The sequence below is a fragment of the Nilaparvata lugens genome, chromosome 11, assembly GCF_014356525.2.
Source record: "Nilaparvata lugens isolate BPH chromosome 11, ASM1435652v1, whole genome shotgun sequence".
In the NCBI taxonomy this organism is placed as follows: Eukaryota; Metazoa; Arthropoda; class Insecta; order Hemiptera; family Delphacidae; genus Nilaparvata; species Nilaparvata lugens.
This window is the reverse complement of record NC_052514.1, coordinates 6,662,624-6,685,750: the sequence shown is the minus strand read 5'-3', so window position 1 is coordinate 6,685,750 and position 23,127 is coordinate 6,662,624. Positions and strand designations below refer to the sequence as shown.

The window sequence follows — 23,127 nt, the reverse complement described above, 5'->3', positions numbered from 1 at the left end:
ATTATTGATATTATGGTATTATCATTAATACTGTTGTTTGAGCTAATAAATAGTTTCCAAGCGAATTCAATATAAAAGTAAATGATGAAGTATTATCATTAATCTTCATTCAGCAAATATTTCGTCATATTATATACTATTCTAAGTGATTATCAATATTATAATTTCATTTCAGACTATGTAAATATATAATGGAGTCTTTTCTCTCATAATTTTTGGAGTTATCTTGAATGGAGGTAGACTCATTCTCGTGAACAATTTATCAATCATATTTTTGTCTTGGTTAACTCCTTTCTTCAATAAAAAAAAAGGTTTCTGAAGATTGTATAAATTTTTCAAATTAATTGTTTACAAGAATGAGTTTACCTTCATTCATGATAGAATGTAACAGTTTAATACTATAGGTAATATCAATAATGAAATAAAATAGAAAAACCAAGTTTACCTCCAATAGCGGGCTTGACAAAGGTACCATACGTAACATTTTCACGATATAGAAATTACAGTAGTGGTACACCAAAAAATAAACTGACAAAACTTGTGAAGGAAAATAAGTAGAACATAATGTAAAATTCCTTTGTGGCATCACCCTCAGCAAATATATCATTAGGTACCTTGATATAATAATATTATGATATAATTCAAGAAAGTAACTCACCTATCTCGTATTCAGTATGATTGGCCAAAATTTTCGATATTGATTTATAATAATCAATGCCATAAACATAGATTTCCTCCTCATCTAGGTCCACAGTTGTGTTTGCGTTATCAAAAGCTGTCTGCAAGTATTCACGCCAGTCTATCTGTCGTCATAGAAAAATTAACATGTGAAAATCGAAAAATTAAAGCACCCTTTTTTGAGAAACAAATTGAAATTGATTGATAATAGTGATGATTAGTTTCAGGTAAAAAAGTGAACATGATTTTATCATGATCTGAACCTGCTCACAAATTTTGAATAATTGGAAATATTCAAATTTGATTCAATTTTGTAGGTAGTTTCTGCTCCTTCTGTTAGTATAATATATTTATATTTTTCCTACCGTTACCTTGAAAAGTGACCATTCCTGCACTGATTACAGAATGCAAAGAATCACTTTTCCGCTCTAGTGCGCAAAGTATTACTTTGGAGTGATCCGTGGTCTAGTGGATAGAGTGCTTGCGTAGCAGCATAGAGTCCCGGTTTCAAACCCTCTCACAACAAATTGTTTTTTAACCAGATCACTCCCGTGTTATCGGATGGGCACGTTGAACTGTCGGTCCCGGCTGAAGTGTCATAAGTGTAAGACAGTCATGAGGCCTTAAATTTAAGGACATAAGTCATTGACGGCTTAAATTATATATTTAGGCGGTGGGACCTTCCCGCAAGGGACTCCCCACCAACAAAAGGCATACGAATTTACTTTTTAGTATTACTTTGCGTACTCATAATAATTTGCGTATTATCTTACAGCCAATCAGCTGTTGGCATTGTTGGCGTGTATTTTGAATGCGAATTTGTTCTATCTATATTTATTTTGATTTTCAAATAAATAAAAATGAGAACTCATTAAATTATACATTTTGAATATAAAATCAAATATTTTTATCATAATATTTTTTCATTCATAAATTGATTGGTTGAAAAAATATTAAGAAATAAAGATTTACTCAAAATTATTCAAATTTTCGAATTAATTGGATTGATTTAGATTTTAATTTGAATAAATTATCGATTATCAATTTTAAATTGGATTATCAAGTTTAAAATAAATTAAAGTTATTATTAGTAACAAAATTATACAGACTTGATGGATTAATTTGATGACTTGATGTGATGGATTTCAGCCATCATTTTACCCATAATCAACCACTTCTCATATTCAATGGTAACTGTAGGAAAAATTTAATGTTAAATACGTGAGCAAAGTTCCTCTGCTGCACTCAAGAAACCATTCCGCCCTCGCCTACGGCTCGTGTGTAAACGTTTCTTTCGGTGCAGCAAACTGTCACTTTGCGCACTAGTTGCACAAATAACTATTTTTGAAGAAAATTTGTAATACACTTGCAGTTGGAGGTGAAAAGGTGAAAATTCCAACTTGCTTACAAAAATAGATTGGATTGTAAAGCATTCTTTTGGTTCTATTTTGTATGTATATTAGCTTCATCATTTGTTAGTGTACCCAATACATTATTTTTTGAAGAAAATTTGTAATTATTTTAAGTTGAAGGTGGAATAGTGATCATAATTTCATAATCTCATTCGCTTACTGAGAAAAATATCTACAATACAAGAAATAGATTGAGTGAATAGAAAATAATTCACCTTTGGTTCCAATTTGTAGGCAGTTGCAGCGGCGTCTGTGAGATTCTGTAGTTCTGATAGGGACATTGAGTCAGGCTTCTCGATTTCTTCTCCCGATATGTTCTTATCAGTCAATAACTGCAATAGAATAATATATCTTTAAAAATATTATAATTCATTTTTATAAAAATATATCAATCTAAAAGATTCACATCATAACATAAACTAAAATGATTCTCTCAATGTAGGTATTTATCATTACATTAATGTTAGCAACATTGCTGGATATAGGTAGCAACTCTATTTGTATGAAATATGTTCGATAGCAAATGACAATTTTGATTTGATTTCATCAATTTTTTTAAGGATTTGAGATTGCAATGGAATATGCATATATGCTATAGCAAAAATGGCAAAATCTGTGAAATATATTATTTGATATCTCTCTCTGAAACACTCAAAATAAGCAAATATCCACTAATTTCCAATTTTTGAACGTTAAAAAATAAATTTCTCTTGAATATGTTTTATGTATTTAATATCCTTATTAAAGTACCGTATGCAAAATATGTTTGATGTTATAAATATGTTTATTGAAAATAGAAAGAAAAATAAAAATCTCAATACCCTTTTTTAATTATTTAATCATGTTGCTTGTGATGAAATACAATATCTTGTGATCAAATAATTCAAAAATGGTACTGAGATTTTTATTTTTCTTTCTATTTGTATTATAAGTAGCCCTATACAGAAGAGAGATAAAAAATTGTTTATTGAAGTATGCAAAATATGTTTGATGCTATTAATATGCTTATTGAAGTATGCAAATGTCTACTAATCTGTATTGAAATTCTAGTGCTATCTTGAATATTTGAAATATCATGGTTATATTATATGATTAACTATTAATAGGCTACCTATTACATTTACTATATGATTGTTTATTTGATTACTATAGTAAGGAATGTTTGAACTCGTGGCTAGCGCCACAGCCTACTTAGATTATCTAAAGTAAGCCATGCTAGAGCACAAGATTTTTTTTTTAGCCACGCCAATTATTTAACAAAAAATATTCATGTATTTTCTTGTAACACTATTGTTAATTGGTGAATAAATATTATTTGATTTGAAAATTTAGTTATTATTAAATACCTTTTCATTGAGCTTTCGACAATGTATAAGATCTTCACAAACCTGATGACTCATAAACATAAGATATACATAAGTATATAAGTATATAAGTATATACATATACATTTATAAGATAAACATAAGATAATTGGTGAATAAATTCGATTTGATTTGAAAATTTAGTTATTATTCAATACTTTTTTGTAGAGCTTTTGACAATGTATAAGATCTTCCCAAAAGCTGATGACTCATAAACATAAGAAATTCTTGTGTGAAAAAATTAACAGGAGAAAGTGAAATAAAGGCTACACGCACTAGACAAGTACATATAAGTAAGTTATGTGGAGAGTCGTGAATGCCTTATTGATTATCTTTATAATGATTGTGTAGGCCTATATAGTGAGTGAACGTGCAGTGCTCGTAATGATTATCACCAATCAAATTTTCAAATAAAAATTAAAATAAAAATAGCCTGTTTTCATATGGTACCGTACAGACCTGTGAATTGGGAATCATAACTAATTCAAGAGCATTCGTTACTTCATGTCCAGTGCGTGTAACCTCAAAACGTGTAAGTGTTTGAAGTTTAAAACTGCTGAAAAATAATAACTTCTTTTGGACTAATATGTAATCAAAATACGGGAATGGAATAGTAAGGGCTATAAGTCTGTTTTTCCGTTTCCAATCATCTTCATGATTGAGTTGATGTTATCTTACTTAACATGATTAACTTAATCCTATGATTAAGTTGTTTTGATATTAATTATTGTTAAGTAAATAAAGCTTAAGAGGATATAACTATTACTCTTATCTCACCTTTTGTACATGTAATCCCATGTCCAATATTTTGTTGGTCACATTCTGAAACTCCTCGTCAGTTACAGTAACATTATTTTCAGTGTAAATGTATTTGACAACCATATTGATGTATCTCCTCCATGACTTTATGACATGAACGTCACCTCCCACTAACGCTTTCCTTAGTTTGTTTTCCACAGTTCTGTGTCTTGCGTTTCTTCCTTTATGACTGTAAAAAAAGATTGCAAAACAATTACAATTATTATCAAAAAAAGCAAAATAACAACACTAGTTTTACAGTTGTGTTGTGAGTGATGTTGTGGTACTTTTCCATAATAAAAACACAAATTTGAAAAGTTGAAAAGTGTGTGAAAAGCATACTTTTGAAAAAGTGGTTGACAATTTCAAATTTGTGTTTTCACAACACTAATATTGTTAAATAATGATAGTTAATTTCACCAAGTAGGAACACTGAATATGACAACTTCAATAATTATTACAATTCTGAATTAATTATTATTATTCTGACTGACTGGCTGGCCGCTGTGGCTTCGTATAAAATGAGCGCTGCTATCCAAAAATTGTCAGTTTGGTGTAATGGTAAGCATTCCTGATCGGCAATTAGGAGGTACTGGGTTCGATTCCCGGGCTGACAAATAATTTTTGAATAGTAGCGCTCATCGAATTTCCATCTAGCTGTTTACCCTGTTGTCAATATTTGCAGTAGCAGAAGTCTTCGGGGTGAATTACAGCATATAATTTGGATTTTCGTTTAATAATAATTATTTATTCATTAGCATTTGAATAATTGCAATATCTCAGTAATTTCCATCTGGTGACAATTCTGAATATTGTTGAAACCCTAGTAATATTATCAAATCCATATGAATTATTATACTTTTCCTATTCAGAAAGAAAGAAGAATATGAACATATTTAAGGATTTTTTTTGTGTAGTTGAGAAGTTGATATTGTGGTGATTATTCATATTGAATAAAAAGACTAAGAAATTGTTAAAAACCACAGATTTCATTGAAAGTTAGAAAGACCGGTTTCGGTTGTTACACCATTGTCAATCTGACATGAGTTTATCAGATATTGACAATGGTGTAACAACCGAAACCGGTATTTCTAACTTTCAATAAAATCTGTGGTTTTTGACAATTTCTTAGTATTTTTATTCAATATTTTAGGACTGTTATAAGCTGGAAAAGAGAATATAAAATGTTGGGAGACTTGATTACTGATGCAACTAATTTAATTATCACAAGTGGAGATTTGAGGAAATAAACTATTATCAAGTTGGAATGAGTACCGGTAAGCTGTTGTCAGTTTTACATTTTATCATCTTATTCACTCCACCTTAATATTGAGAAATTTCATCACATTTTTTTGTGTCATCACGTGATGTCCATGTTATAATGACAGTGGAGAAAGATAGGAGAACAGCATTTTCTATTCGAGGTTGAATTATTTCTCTATATGATTAGTAATTTCTCAGCCTATCGCTGATTTAGAGTTATATGCGCATGCATGCTCAACCGTTAGTGGTCTACCTAAAGTAGCAGAGTCTATAGGCTACTAGTTAAATTTATCTTAGAAGGAAAATATTGAGCTCTGCTCAAGGCTGTGCAAAGGCTGATATTTAACTTTCTACTGGTAATATTTCCAAACTTTTTTCGATTTGTACCGTATATCATCAAGCTATCAAAATGAAAAAGTTTTCTCAGGAAAATATTTTTTTCCGATCACTACATTTTGAGTTATGAGCGGCTAAAGTTTACATTTTTGGGACAGAACATTTCAAATTCGGTAAGAGATAAATCCATCAAATCTGGAGGATAAATTTTTCATGGTATTGTCGATTGAATCAAACAAAAATTCTCTGAGAATATACATTTTTGAGAAAGTTATTCAATTTTCTAAAAATGACAAAAAATAGCTTCTTATTGAGTTATTTTTGGTAAATTGAATAACTTTCTCAAAAATTTATATTCTCAGAAAATTTTTGTTTTATTCAATCGACAATACCATGGAAAATGTATCCTCTAAATTTCAAACAAAAATTCTCTGAGAATATAAATTTTTGAGAAAGTTATTCAATTTTCTAAAAATGACAAAAAATAGCTTCTTGTTGAGTTATTTTTGGTAAATTGAATAATTTTCTCAAAAATTTATATTCTCAGAAAATTTTGGTTTTATTCAATCGACAATACCTTGGAAAATGTATCCTCTAAATTTCATAGATTCATCTCCTACCGAATTTGAAATGTTCTGTCCCAAAAATTTAAACTTCAGGCGCTCATAACTCAAAATATAGTGATCGGAAAAAAAATATTTTCCTGAGAAAACTTTTTCATTTTGATAGCTTGATGATATACGGTACAAATCGAAAAAAGTTTGGGAAATATTACCAGTAGAAAGTTAATTTTCAGCCTTTGCACAGCCTTAAAAAATTGAGCAGACCTCAATATTTTCCTTCTAAGATGAATTTAATTAGTAGCCTATACACTCTGCTACCTTAGGTATAGTGAGGTCCACGTTATAATGACAGTATTTGATCAACTTTGGTTTTGCTATCCTTGTCTATTATTCGACAAAGCCGGTGGTACTATCTTTTTCTAGGTCCACAACGATGCCAATAATGTTTTTTACAGAGTGTAGAGATATAATTAATTAATGTAGATAATCGGCATCGCTATTTTTCTATTTTTATATTTTTATCCACTGCTATTATAACGTGGACCTCACTATAGGAGCTCTGATATCCGCTACCTAGGTATCAGCTTTGATTGATTGATAGTATACAAATCGAAAAACTTTGAAAAATATCACCAGTAGAATGTTTATTTTTAGCCTTTGCACAGCCTTAAATTGAGTGAATCAATATTACCTGGGCAACATGGACTTGCTCTCAGGCACAGCCACTGTGATCTTGTTGTTGGTTCTGTTGAATACGTCAGCATAGACGCCAGCATGCAGGAAGAGGTCTTTGGTGGTGCTGACCTTGGCCAGGGCTATCATGCGGCTGATGCTTACGTCACTGTAGTAACTCGACTCGTTCACAGAGGGCACTAGAGTCAGCCCGATTTCTTCTAGGATGTCGCTCAGGGGTTGCAGACCCAGTTCTTCTAGGGTTTCTGTGGATGGAAACCAAAATTATTGATAAAATTGCACATTAAATGCCATGTGAGATAAGTGAGAATGAGTTGTAGCCTATTACAAGTTTGACCAGTTTTATTTATTTATTTATTATTTATTTATTTATTTATTTATTATTTATTTATTTATTATTTATTATTTATTTATTATTTATTTATTTATTTATTTATTATTTATTTATTTATTTATTATTTATTTATTTATTTATTTATTATTTATTTATTTATTTTTTATTTATTTATTTATTTATGTATTTATTTATTTATTTATTATTATTTATTTATTTATTTATTTATTTATTTATTTATTTATTTATTTATTTATTTATTTATTATTTATTTATTTATTTATTATTTATTTATTTATTTATTTATTTATTTATTTATTTTTTATTTATTTATTTATTCATTTATTATTTATCTATATTTTTCACAAAGAAGCACTGATTGGGAGAGAAAAACCAAGGATACTCCTTGTACTATTTCTCTGCCAAATTTAGATAACATTTTAAAAGTCCAAAATAGGGTTATGATTTCACTCTACTAAAATTTAGTCCATTTACACTAAAAAAAACGAAAACTAAGATTTTTGAATTTTGACGGTTGAAAACAGAAAAGAAAACAAAAATATCACACTCAAATCACCATTAATTGGAAAATTTTTGAGTCATTTTACAAAATTTAGAGCCAGAAAAACACAACTCACTATTCAGCACAGCTGATATACAAAATTATTATCTATTTATTTATTTATTACATTTTCAACGGTATACACCAACTTTAAAAGAATACAATAGTAACAAGATGAACAAAAATAACAAGACAAAAATATAAATATGAGATACATAACATAAAGTCAAATAAGTAACTTAGCAATCATTCAGAAGTATAACAACTAATAACAGTAATATGAATGAAATATACAAATATGCATTAGAAACTATCAGCGCAAATTCAACAACTTGAAGCAATTGCAGTTCTTCTAGGGTTTCTGTTGATAGAAACCAAATATCTTGAAATTGAATGTCATAGGACCAAAATTATTGTTCAAATTGCAAATTGAATGTCATAGAAGAATAAGTTCCATATTGTACATTGAATGTCATAGGAGATGAAAGTTTCATTAGGCTACATGCTTGAGTGAGAATTAAGAGGATTCAAATTCAAATTCAATTTATTTCCAGAAATTACATTTTACAATATATCCCCTGAAAACTACTCCCTCTTATATGGAACAAGTCCGTGTTTAGAGGAGGAGTCATGACAACAATAGACACAATACAAGAAAGAAAAAGTTGACTTTCTACCGCTGTAGTTTACAAGCATAATATAAGCTATTCAAAAATATTTACATACACATTGAAGAAAAGAGAACATTTAGCATCAGATAATTCACACTATAAATTAAATGGAAAAATATGGAACCTAAAATTTTTGGTACGTTCAGTAGTCTATAATATCAAAGTAATATCATGGTTAGCTTATGGAACCATAAAGCTTAACAGATGAAACATAATATTTAATTTTGTATTTCATTTCAGAATTTAAGATAGTTCATAATAGTTCAGACAATATACTTCCTAATTATTATGACAATTATTACGACAATTCAATTTGAATGCTGTAAATCACCCCGAAGACTTCTGCAACTGCAAATATTGACAACAGGGTAAACAGCTACCGGTAGATGAAAATTAATTTGTATTTTTGTTTAATAATAATATTATGAATTCATTAGCATTTGAATAAATGGGATATCTAAGTAATTTCAATCTGAAGTAGGCCTATAGTTGTTGATATGTACAAGGCATCAATATTTCAATAATTGTACAAGACAATTCAAGTAGCCTGCTTAAATTGTGTTAACTTTATTAATAATGAGGCTTCTGAATATTGAATGAAAAAGACTAAGAAATTGTCAAAAAACTAAAGATTTATTGATACTTAGAAAGACCGGTTTCGGTTATTACACCATTGTCAATCTCTGATGAAGTAAAACTCAATACAAGAGCAGCAGAATTTATACTAGTAGGCGAGTACTAGTATACCTACTAGTATAAATTCTGCTGCTCTTTTATGACGTAGTTTTAGTTTATCAGAGATTGACAATGGTGTAATAACCGAAACAGGTCTTTCTAAGTATCAATGAATCTGTGTTTTTTTACAATTCTTAGTCTTTTTCATTCAATATGAATAATTACCACAATATCAACTTCTCAACTACACAAAAAAAAAACTTTTGAATATTATTATAATTTACTTACCAGTATCAAGACACGCTCTGTACATAGTCCTTGATTGATGGACAGCTTCTGGTTCCGAGTCTGAGTCATTTTTCTGGAGGAAATCTTGTAAAAATAGTATAAAAACATTAATTATTCATTATATTTTCAATGATTCAACTACAATATCATAGTAAAATGAGATTTAAATGGAATCTATTCATTAGTCGGCCTATACTAAACAATTGAAACACACTTATCAAGATTGATAAGATACATAACAATTATTATCTATAGTTATTCCAAATTGCTTTTTTTCATATCATATACAGTTCATATTTTTTTAGTCTATATTAAGTTAATCCATCCATAATTTTGCTGTATTGCAAGCTATTGTATATAAGTGTATAAGCCAGTATTTATATTGTAATCTACATACATAAAGTACTCAATCAATCTTCCCAAGGACCAAGCCTCACCATTACATGTGAAAATATTACAGTGATACCTTAATATTCCAGCTATGAAGATCAATGAATCGAATGAATATGTTATTCTACTACAGTTAAGAAGAGAATATTCACTTCTTGGCATTTACAACATAGAAAAAAATATTACCGTAATTCAATATTATGAAATAAAATTAATAAAAAAGTTCAAGTGAATAACTGATACAAGTAGGACATACACGACGTAGAAACTTTTATACAATTTTGAATAATTGATGTCGATGTTTTATTTTATCATTAGACCTAATATTGATCACTCTTCTATTTGTACAGCTCCTATTGTCATGAAAAGAATTAATTAATTCATGAATGATTGCATGCATGTTTAGCTCTAATTAAGCCCAGCTAAAAATATCAGTCGAATCAATATTTGAAGACAGAAATTTATGTGTTTCATAACATATTTTTATGTTAGTTCGGGTGGAGTCTTCGAATAGTGGTGGTTTCATTGGTGTCAACTCCTACAGCTTGAGAAGTTCATCTGAACTTGGATATTGAAAGCTGTACTGGAACTTCGAGCTTCAATCATGAAGGTGTCATTGCATTTTCAAGTATTGGCTGCACTCTACATCTGTAATTTTGTGGTGAGTCATTTTGCAATTTTTTATTCAATCAATGTAAAATAATTCCGTAGTACTAGTGTTTCAAAAACTTGAAATAATATAATTTACTAAAATAAAGTAGAATATTGTTTACTAGAAAACATAATTATTGTTCTTTTTTAGATAAACTTGAAAATGGCTTGGGAATCCCGAGACTAATTGATGTGCATTTAAAAATAAACTAAAAGTTAGTTTTGGTTATATTCAGTAGATTCAATAATTTTTTCAAAAATTGATATTTTCAGAAAATGTTTGTTTTCATCAATCAAAAACACCGTGAAGAAATCATCTTTTGAGCTTCATGAATTTATCTCTTACCAAATTTGAAACGATGCAGCAATGAAAATTTCACCCCCTACATTGAAGCTGCTATAACAATGGAATGGAAACTAATTGGAATAGTGAAATAATACATCATTTCAATGCTCTACAAACCTACGATTAGCATAAGTTTTTATGATGCATTGTTGGAGAGTTATAAGCCCTTAAAGAGCAAAATATTGGATAAAAACCTGTTATTTTAACAATCACACACATTCAAGAGCGAATATCTCGGGAACAGCTGTTGGGAATATCACAAAATTACACTGATCAAAAAGTGTAGAGAATTTATCAAGCTTAATTTCTGAGTACCGGTAGTTAGTTATGTTGGTTGAACGCACTGTTCTTAATAAATGAGCGTGGAAGTAAAACACTGAAAAATGCAACTTTTAAACCACCCTCATCCCCTTAGCACATGAGTTAGGAATGGGGAATTTCCATATGTTCTCCTCCTAACTAGTCTCAACAAAGCTGCAAAATCAAAAATTTTGTTTAAAACATTCCCTCCAAATTCTTTGTCAATTGGTTTATAGTTGCAAAAATGGAGATTTCACACTCAACACTAAAGCTGCTGCAAAAGGTGTAGGGAAATTCGAAAAGGGGGAAATTATACATAAAATTGAAGAGAATTTAATGCTCTATAAGCTCATAATCAACATGGATTTTTCCCACCGATTTTCAAAAAGTTATAAGAGCAAAAATATAAAAAAATTGATGGCAAACGTGTCTTTTTAAAAAATATCACACTTTCAAGAGCGGATATCTAGAGAACTAGAGGGGATATAAAGAAAGTTGTGGAATGAATATTGTAGGAAATTATGTAAGCTTTAATTCCTTATATGACATTCAAGTCCTCAGGATACATGGTTTTGAGTTTTATGCGAGAAACCAAAAAATGGTACTTTTAAACCACCCCAACCCCCTTAGCAAAGGGGGTAGGGGTGGGGACTTTTGATATGTTTACCTCCTTACTACCCTTAACAGAACTGTGGGGTCAAAAATTGTCTTCCAAACATTTCCCTCTATACCCTTTTTTGAGCATCCATTGCTCAAACACACGTTGACTACTAGAAATTTTAGATACAATTTTCCAGTAGAATCTATAGACATAGATATACACTCTTCATAAAGACAGATTTCAAACAAAATAGCGTTATTTGAATCATATGTTGTGTGAAAATTATACAAATTATTTCCAACGAACCTGATCTGTATAATGGTTCAAAAAATATATGTGTTGAAAATTTGAAGTTGATTGAAGAATAGAGCAATCAGAAGTTATCGTGGAACGAACAAACTCACAAACAGACAAATTGGTAAGATTCTAATCATCAGTAAGAACTCGCTTCTTCAAAAAAATAAATATATGAATAAAATAATAAAAAATGTTACTTTGTTTTTTTTTCAGTGTGGAAGTGAGGAAAGTGAAATAGCTCCCAGTATGGATTATCCCTATATTGTGCATAATATGAATAAACTGGCAGACAGATGGGAAAATGTTGTAATCAGATTATCCTTCTTACAAGATCTTGAAATCAACAAACTTTTGGATCAATACAAGAATGTAGTTCACACCCATAATTCAAAAGTTGAAGATTTTCTGAAAAAAATAGTGATACAGCATTGTATTTCACGCAATCTGATGAAAAATTTAAAATTGAATCTTGAAGATGAAAACGATAATTATGTAGCTCTTTTGACAACAGCTATCAAATTGCAAATGGAAGTCAGCAACTCAAGGATCAGCAATGAACAGGTTGGACATTTCACTTATCAATTTTCATTTTCAACTACTGGCCCAGCGAACTTCGTACCGCCAAAAAGTCAATGTATCTCATGTCACATTCTACTTTATCTGCTGAATCATTAATCAATTTATTTGACAATCATGATTTTCATTTAGGCCTACATCTGAATACGGACTTCCTATGTGCTTAGTCATGCAGCATTTATTATTCCGAAAACATATTCTTCTGAATCAATTAGTAAGTTAGTAATATCTATGATTGAAGTGTTTAATTTAAAAAAAAAATGATAGGGTAAATCAGTGTTTCAAAGATGAATTTAATGCATTAATAGTTGTTTATTTGTCAATAGATGGTCCAGGAATATGCGATATACGATGAATCAGCAGTTTAGCTAAGCTAAATTATAAAAAAAAAATTGTGAATTATTCTGTCATCTTTCAGTAATAATAATGAATGCAATATAAATAACTCTCTTTCATGAGGTGAATCATTTTTCTCCAACATTTTCTAGTTTCTCAATGCTAGGGGACTGATAATTATCTGTATAGGTTTTCTAAGGAACCATTATCTACAGCTGGTACCAAACATATACACTTCAACTCCAAACTACCGTATTAAAATTAATCAATTATAACCCCCTCATCCCCTTAGCACATAAGTTAGGAATAGGGAATTTCTATATGTTCTCCTCCTAACTAGTCTCAACAAAGCTGCTAAGTTAAAAATCTTGTTTAAAACATTCCCTCCAAATTCTTTTGTCAATAATTGGTCTATAGTTGCAAAAATGAGGATTTCACACTCAACACTAAAGCTGCTGCAAAAGGTGTAGGGAAATTCGTTAAAGTGTGAAATTATACATCAAATTGAAGAGAATTCAATGCTCTACAAGATTATAATCAGCATGGATTTTTCCGTCGATTTTTAAAAAGTTATAAGAGCAGAAATAGAAAAAAATTGGTGGCATATGTGATTTTTTCAAAAATGTCACACCTTCAAGAGCGGATATCTCGAGAACTAGAGGAGATATAAAAAAAGTTGTAGAATGAATATTGTAGGAAATTATGTGAGCTTTAATTTCTTATGTGACAGTCAAGTCCTTATGGTACATAGGTTTTGAGTTTTATGTGAGAAACCAAAAAATGGTACCTTTAAACAACCCCCACCCCCTTAGCACATTGGTTAGGAGTGAGGACTTTTGATATGTTTTCCTCTTTACCACCCTAAACAGATCTGTGGGGTCAAAAATTGTCTTCCCAACTTTTCCCTCAAAACCTTTCCTTGACTGGACTATAAGTTTAGAAGAGGTTATGATTTATCAACACTTTCAAACACAAATTAATATTTTTCTACAACTGCGCGTAAAAAAAGAATTTACATCCTCAATTCCCATCGTAGATTTTCTTTACGCTCGCTAATCATTCGCGCATGTGCAGAAGAGTCTCTTTAAGCTCGCTAATCAGCTGATGGTAAGCAGCTCGCCAAAAGGTCAGATCTGAACGTAAAAAGTCGGTAATTCTAACTCCGCCGATATAAGTAATTTAACAGGATTGGGCAGTTGTAGAAAAAAATTTGTATGTTATTCGCGCATAATGCTTCTTTATCGCTCTTGCAAAATTATCATGCTCCGCTTCGCGTGATAACTGTTTTGCGCGAGCGATAAAGTTGCGCATTACGCTCTTAATACATGAGAAGTATCTAATAATGATTTTGGTATTATTTATGCTTGATTTTTATTTTAATTATTTTATACTTCTGATTATAAAATTAAGTATTTTCTTTTATTATGTTTTGAATATGTATTTATTGTATGGCAAATAAATGATTTGATTTAATTTGATAAAATAATAGCTATTTTGGTCCCAGAATAATTACCAAAAGTTTGAATTTAGAATGTTGATATAGGAAAATAATATTCAAACATTTTACTGTTTTGCCAACAGTTTGACCTTCAGATGGAGGAGGAAAATAAATTCAAACTGAAGAAAATTGATGAGGCCTTAAGCCTAAAAGAATTATCAGAAGATGATAAATCTAACACTCTTCCAGTAATGAGAGAAAAAATGAAATACGTGGTTCATACTACCGCTATGGAGTATATCTACCTGAGCATGGTTGACTCACGGATTTCCACATTTCTAATCAATTTATTTAATCTGATGGATGTGAATCAGAAGACAGCTGATGGATTTGTGTATTATGACGTCATACTGCTGTTTGATCCAACTTCAAATTTTCGGGTAAGAAGCAGGTCCACGTCTAATGGCAGTATTTGATTAGCACTGATTTGCTATCCTTGTCTATCATTTGACAAAGCAAATAGCGCTATCCTTTTGTAGCTCCACAACGTTGCCGGATCGTTTTTAACAATGAATAATTCATGATAGGAACACCTAAAGTTTTAATATTTTTGGAAAGATCATTTCAAATTCGGTAAGAGATGGAATCATGGAATGGTGAAGATAAATTCTACATTGTATTGTTGATTGAATAAACAAACATTTCCTGGAAATATAAATCTTTGAGAAAGTTATTCAATTTACCAAAAATAACTCAACTGAAAGTTATTGACCGAGCGAAGTTAGGTCTAAGATTCAAGTCGACGGTTTTGCATTTCTTTATATATTTATTTTATGTTCCTCATCTACGCCGAAACGCAGGAATAGATTTCTATGAAATTTGACATGTATGTTCCTTTTTGAATTTCGCGTCGACGTATATATAGGATTTTTTTTAATTTTGCATTTTTAGGATAATACAAAAAGAAAAGGAGTCTCCTTCTAACGCCAATATTACCGTAAAAATCAGACTATAGAACTATTCATCATAAATCAGCTGTCGAGTGGATTATTAATTGCATGCAATTAATATCAATGTAACTTGGTGAACAATGGCTATTTGGGTTGTTGTATCGACAATGCTAGTAATTTGATAAAAACAGCTATATATGCTACTATCATCAAAAGCTTACCGAGTTGAAAGCAGAGAAAAGTCGGGAGAAAATACTATGCTGCTTCAAGTTATCAATTGCATGCCATTAATAATCCACTCGACAGCTGATTTATGATGAATAATTCTATAGTTTGATTTTTACTCTAATATTGGCGTATGAAGGAGGCTCCTTCTCCTTTTATATTATTATCCTTGAAATGCAAAATTTCCAAAAACCTTGTATATATGACGACGCGCAATTAAAAAAGGAACATACCTGTCAAATTTCATGAAAATCTATTACCGCGTTTCGCTGTAAATGCGGAACATATAAACATAAATATAAACATGAAAACATATAAACATAAAGAGAAATGCAAATCCGTCGACTTGAATCTTAGACCTCACTTCGCTCGGTCAAAAATCAGCTGCAGTGTGGACTATTAATTGCATGCCTCATTGAATGCAATTTTTATGCACTATTTAATGAACTATTGCATGCAATAACGCAAGCAATTAATAACTAAAATAACATGGTATTGTCTCTCGACCTTTCTCTGCTTTTAACTACTTGGGCTGACCTGTTGCCAGTATGTCTCTAGATGTTAGCATTTTTGATACAACAACCTCAACAGCCATTAGCCGTTTTCACACCGATATCTCGCCGACACGACATCCAGACAGGATTTACTCTGATGGACAGTATAAGGTGATTTATAGCTGCGCGAGATCTACTGTTCACAGAACTACTAGTTTATGGCGAATGAAATAACTTTCTCCAAAATTCATATTTCCAGGACATTTTTGTTTAATTCATTCAACAATACCATGAAGAATTCATCCTCAAAATTTTATGAATTTATCTTTCACCAAATTGATCTGTCGCGAACATTTAAACTTCAGGCGCTCTCAAAAAGTAATGATCAGAAAAAAAATCCTAAAAAAACTTTTTTATTTTGATAGCTTGAAAGTAGACCTATACAAATCGGAAAGCTTTGACAAATATCACCAGTAATAAGTTTTTTAGCCTTTTGCACAGCCTTGAGGGCTTTCAGGATTGCTTCCAACATCTGCACCAATGTACCTTGTATTCTAGGTATGCTTCCTTGATCTGAAGTGATTTTAAGGTTTTCAACTGTTCATAGCCTAGAAAAAGCTCAAATTTGCAGATATTCTGAGATACATTCACATTACTAAACCATCGATCGGTCACAGGCTGCAAAACACCAATGTAGGCTACCTAAAATACATTCTAGGTAGTATTCTAGGTACATTGCAAAACACTGGAGCTTTTGAATGCTACGAGAACCAATCAGAGAAGTCTTCTTTAGAAAAAACCATCTTTGATTGGTTCTGACGAGAACATTCAGTGTCTGACGAGAGCCGATAAGAGACGCCTTCTTTTGTAATACCCATCTCTGATTGGTTCTCGTCAGACTTTCGCACAGCCCGGCCTATTTTGTTCAAATAGAATATGAACATTCTTCCCCAAAGATATTTATATTTGAACTAGCAAGAACCCGTGCTTCGCAAGGATCTATTTTCAAACTTGATAATCTGAAAACTCGACGTAATGAAATTTTAAAGAATTGAAAATAGGCCTATAACCATCCTTGGTTAATAGAAAGAAGAAGAGAAGAAGAAGAAGAAGAGAAGAGAAGAAGAGAAGAAGAGAAGAAGAGAAGAAGAGAAGAAGAAGAAGAGAAGAAGAGAAGAAGAGAAGAAGAGAAGAAGAAGAAGAAGAAGAGAAGAGAAGAAGAAGAAGAGAAGAGAGAGAAGAGAAGAAGAGAAGAAGAGAAGAAGAGAAGAAGAAGAAGAGAAGAAGAGAAGAAGAGAAGAGAAGAAGAAGAAGAGAAGAAGAGAAGAAGAGAAGAAGAGAAGAAGAGAAGAAGAGAGAAGAGAAGAAGAAGAAGAGAAGAAGAGAAGAAGAGAAGAAGAGAGGAAGAGAAGAAGAGAAGAAGAATAAGGCGTTGATGTTGTCAATAGATATTCATTGTATTTCAGTATGATTCATTTTTCAAATTTGACATTGAAATACATTATTACTGTCCCTTGTTCCAGATCGATACCTATGATGAAAAAAGAGATGGAAATAATTTCATACGCAAATTCTTCATGGAGGTTACTTCAGCGAAAGACTATCTCGAAAAACACGTCAGAAATAAACAACAGATGTATTTTCAAAATCAAATGATGATGAATCATTTCCACCTGATGTGGGGAAATTTTTTATCTGCAAAATGATGAATTTGATGTTTTGAATAGGGCAGTTCAACTGAAACTTGAATATTTCCAACAAAAATTGAACAATTTGACAACAAATATTTTCCAATATAAGGATAGTACTGGTGATAGTAGTTTGTCATTGGATAGGCCTATATCGTTGGTCGATATCTTGACTGATCCAACTTTCACAGAATTAAGAAGAAGTCCCATGGATTCTAGGAAAAGAGAGAGATTAGAGAAGGCATTGACAATGTGGACCGAAGAAAAACTTGCGATGTCGATCATTGCAGATGATGACATGTTCTTGGTTCTAAATCAGATATTTCTGTACATTGTTAAGAATAGGAATAGAATAATTTCTATGCTTAAGGAAAAAACTTCTTTCGAGGATATCATGCATATCAAGAATGAGTTCATCCCAGTATTTTAACATTAATATGGGAAGGATATTCAATCATTCTTATTCATATTTCGGTGGCTTGGTGCAAAAACTAACAATGTCAATTTTTCTAAAAATGAGTTAAATACACTACAGTAATACATAGCTAATATCGATTATCTTCAGTTCCAGAAGTGCCAATGTCCCATCTCAAAGCAATAAAAAGTTAAAAAATTTATACTAGCAATGTCATGATTTAGTTCCACTCTCAAACTGCGAAAACTACCAATGAAGACATAAATGTTTCTAGATTGTCATTCATACTCCGTGCCAGAACTAACAATGTCGACTTCTGCACTTCTAGCACTCGCATTTCCGTATCGGGGAATGCCGTAGTTCGAAAATACAAGGTGAATTTTCAAGCTGATTTGTGAGAAAGTTGATATTTTGACATAGGTAGGCCTAGTTCTTGCACCAAGCCAAAGATTTATTATTATTGATATTCATATTCATTCTCAATCTTATTCATAGATATTCAATCATTCTTATTCATATTTATTATTATTGATATTCATATTCATTCTCAATCTTATTCATAGATATTCAATCATTCTTATTCATATTTATTATTATTGATATTCATATTCATTCTCAATCTTATTCATAGATATCCAATCATTCTTATTCATATTTATTATTATTGATATCATATTCATTCTCAATCTTATTCATAGATATTTAATCATTCTTATTCATATTCATTATTATTGATATTCATATCCATTCTCAATGTTATTCTTAGATATTTAATCATTCTTATTCATATTTATTATTATTGATATTCATATTCATTCTAAATCTTATTCATAGATATCAATCATTCTTATTCATATTAAATATTATTATTGATATTCATATTCATTCTCAATCTTATTCATAGATATTTAATCATTCTTATTGCATAGGCTACTTAGTGGATGCTACTTGAGCTATCTATATTCAAATTTTCCGTACTGGATATTTTTCAGAGAGACTTTTTGTAAAGATTTTTATTCTCTCAATATTTGTATAAAATATTGCATTTTCAATTGTTTACTTATATTATGTGTTAAGAGAGCAATTATGGGATATTATCCTTGTGCTCTCATATGAATCTCAAGATAAATAAATATACCAAGTGCTATCTATAGTGGGGTAACATAGTATAGTTAGCTAGTGTGAAGGTATAGTTAAGATATATATTGTGAGATCCGTGTTTTGAAGTCCATGGGAATGATAGGATGGGAGTCACCAAGTTGGATGAATCGAAAATCGGCCAAGGAAAGAAAAGCCTAACCTAGCTGGGAGGGTGTATGTCACTCACTAAAGGTGTTCACCTACTAAAGGTGTTTACTCACTTAAGGTCTGTAGTTTAAAATTACAGTAGTTACCGTTTATTGAAACACATTTTTGAATAGATTGATATAAATCTCTTTCCTGTAAAGGGCTACTTGTAATATAAATATAAAGAGAATAAAAATCTCAGTACCCTTTTTTTAAAATATTTTATCACAACATGTTTCGGTCATTTATTCGGGCATAAATGACCGAAACATGTTGTGATAAAATATTTTAAAAAAAGGGTAGTGAGATTTTTATTTTCTTTATATTGATATAAATGTTTTATCACAGAAGAGAACATCAAATGAAAACAATAACAAATGAAAACAGCTGATGAAAAACGGCTTGATGAACAAGACTTACACAATGTATAGGACCTATATCAAGTGGCTGACACACTCTTATTTTGGAAGATCTCCCAAACTTAGATACGGTTACACATAGTGTAAGTCAAGTCAAGTATCAATGTAATGTAGTGCAAGTCAAGTGTCAAGTCTGTATTTGTCCACTTCAAAAAATGTTCAGTCCTTAATTATTTTCACAAAGTAGATTTTTAAATTCAGATGCTCCAAAACCAAACGTAGAAAAAATATTTCAAATTATTATCACTAAAATATTATTGTTAATTTAGATATTGCTGAATTATGCTGGGTCAAGTAGCGATCTGATATAGATATAGGTGTGGTTTGAGCTGAAACCATAATGTATTTTATCTTGTATCTTTTCATTTGTCTCTGATATTCTAGCTATTAAATATAACTGTGTAAGCCAGTATATATTGTAATCTGTATGAATAAAGCACCCAATCAGCCAATCTGAATATTTCTCTGATATTCTAGCTATTGAATATAAGTGTGTAAGCCAGTTATATTGTAATCTGTATGAATAAAGCACACAATAAACCAATCTGAATATCATAATACATCACTAATCATCACACCTCTTATATTAGTATAATTTATCATAAATTGATATGTTGTGTTATACAGTGCACACTTTGATTGAGTATATGGAAATTATTTCGAGGTTCTAGTAGCTCATACAGTTGTATCACTGGGAGAACAGAAGCTACAGATAAGTCATTGTGATTCAAATACCCATAGGTTGTGGTAAATTACTGATATATCTACTGGGAATTCATTTCATAATCGAATGAAACTGTATTGGAAAGCCATAGATGGTTTAATTCATATTAAAAATCTGGTGTTTCGCACTCACACAACTTTCCTTGCGGTTTTGAAAGTTGACCACCCGACGCTAGTGTTCACGCGCATCTCTACTAATCAAAAATCTGAGCCAGATGGTGACAGGACAATAACGCTGGAGACACACGAGGTCTGCTATCTCTTCATAGTGAATGATTTAATAGAATCAACTGTTGCCAAAAGTTTGCAATTGAATAATCACATTTTCTCGATTTTTGAGCTTATATTTTAAATGTTGGGTGAAAAATGTTACGAAACATAAATTGTAGAGATTTTCATGCTGAATCTTTTCCTTTAAAATTTTTTTGTTTGAATTGTATCTGAAGCCTGATAGTATTGAGAATCTAAAATCAAACTTTGCATAGATGGGGCGGAGCTCCTGAAATTTTTTACAGATATGGGAATTGTGGCAGTTGATAGAGCTTATCAATGACTATTTTTGGTATAAATTTGATCAAAATCGTTGTAGCCGTTTTTGAGAAAATCGCGAAAAACCCTGTTTTTGGCAACATTTTTGCCATTTTAGCCGCCATCTTGAATCGCATTTGATCGAAATTGTTCGTGTCGGATCCTTATATTGTAAGAACCTTACGTTCCAAATTCCAAGTCATTCCGTTCGTATCTGATATAATTTATAGCAACTACTGCTTATTCTTGTTGAAAATAATCAATTATATCTTATTCGCCGAGAAAATACATTCTTCAATAAATATTAATAATTGAGATTGAATATTTTGTAAATTGAATATACTCCTTCATAGTTGAAAAACGAGCTGACAACGTTGCAGTGCTAAGAAAGGATAACGCCATCTGTTTTGTCGACAGTAACACCAAAGTTAAGGCTGTGCAAAGGCTAAAAATAAACTTTTTACTCGAGATATTTTTCAAAGTTTTTTGATTTGTATATCATCAAGCTGTCAAAATGAAAAAGTTTTATCGGGAAAACATTTTCTTTCTGATCATTACTTTTTGAGATATGAGCGCCCAAAGTTTAAATTTTTGGGACAACATTTCAAATTCGGTAAGATATTAATCCATGAGACTTAGAGGATAGATTCTTCATGGTATTGTTGATCTAGTAAAACAATTTTTTTTTTTTTGAAAATATCAATTTTTAAGATAGTTATTCAATTTACCAATAATAACTCAACTAAAAGTTATTTTTGGTTATTTTTAGTAAATTGAATAACTATCTTAAAAATTGATATTTTCAGAAAATTTTTGTTTTACTAGATCAACAATACCATGAAGAATCCATCCACTAAATCTCATGGATTTATATCGTACCGAATTTGAAAAGTTCTGTCCCAAAAATTCAAACTTCAGTCGCTTATATCTCAAAAAGTAATGATCGAAAAAAATGTTTTTCTGAGAAAACTCTTCCATTCTGATAGCTTGATGATATATACAAATTGAAAAACTTAGAAAAATATCACGAGTAGAAAATTTATTTTTAGCCTTTGCACAGCCTTATAAGGACATTCCACATTTTTGCTTCACAAATGGTTGTCCGTTGCTTTCAAATAAATATTACAACAAAGTGTGATGAGTGAATAAATGTAACATGTACATTAAAGTTACATGAACATCAGCTGATGCCAAGCTTTTTATATCTGTATCTTACCGTTTCTGTAAAAATACAGAATGATATAATCAGCTGATTGAAAGTAAATTGCTAATGTTCGCGGCGCGTATATCTGTACGCACCTTAACACTGAAGATTTGCCTATACCATGGACGTTGAAATATGTTCATGTATGTAACTTTTCAATAAATTAGACAGTTTATGACAATATTTAAGTGTTTCGTTAGTACAACTGAAAATATTATTAATATTAATATATGAATAAAGAGCTAATTCTCTGTTTATTTTACAAATGAGGGCAATAGAAAATATATGCAAAGTTCCACGCATTGCAAACCTCTTTTCATCAAGCTTAGAATTAAGTGCTTACCCTGTATTTCTATATTTCAATGTTTATTACTAGTAAAAACAAATGTTTTGTTCTTTTTTAGTCATTCTGAAATTCATTCCCACAATGCTAGAAGTGGATTAAACCTGAGAAATAAATATTGTCGGTACAAATCCAGTCATGTGAGTTTTAGGGCGTGTGAAATAAAACTCTTTACCCAATTACCATTGAAAATTAGAGACTTGTCTGTGAGAGAGATTTTAAATTAAGAATTGAAGTTTTTCTCAATAGAAACTGCTTTTTCAATCTGAATGAATATTT

General features: G+C 30.6%; 2 protein-coding genes across 7 annotated transcripts in view; one reads left to right on the top strand and one right to left on the bottom strand.

The window, feature by feature from the left end:
• The window catches only part of LOC111058995 (neprilysin-11), a 92,045-nt gene that overhangs the window by 13,600 nt on the left and 55,318 nt on the right, over positions 1-23,127 (bottom strand). For all 5 annotated transcript variants that reach the window (XM_039437490.1, XM_039437492.1, XM_039437491.1 and 2 more), the window contains 5 exons: positions 9,638-9,721; positions 7,106-7,352; positions 4,232-4,442; positions 2,306-2,422; positions 659-803 (listed from right to left, as the gene is read on the bottom strand). In XM_039437490.1, coding sequence (XP_039293424.1) covers positions 659-803; positions 2,306-2,422; positions 4,232-4,442; positions 7,106-7,352; positions 9,638-9,721 — 804 coding nt within the window. The remainder of the gene's footprint in view (positions 1-658; positions 804-2,305; positions 2,423-4,231; positions 4,443-7,105; positions 7,353-9,637; positions 9,722-23,127) is intronic.
• LOC111052984 lies at positions 10,442-23,034 on the top strand. Of its 2 annotated transcripts, none has more exons than XM_039437495.1 (4): positions 10,442-10,688; positions 12,436-12,783; positions 14,716-15,012; positions 17,765-18,634. In XM_039437495.1, the coding sequence occupies exons 1-4, from the start codon at positions 10,632-10,634 to the stop codon at positions 17,945-17,947; spliced, it is 885 nt and encodes a 294-aa protein (XP_039293429.1). In that variant the 5' UTR covers positions 10,442-10,631; the 3' UTR covers positions 17,948-18,634. The 2 variants fall into 2 exon arrangements, with proteins under 2 accessions (XP_039293429.1, XP_039293430.1); XM_039437496.1 differs by lacking the exon at positions 17,765-18,634 and adding an exon at positions 22,910-23,034 and having other exon boundaries at positions 10,443-10,688.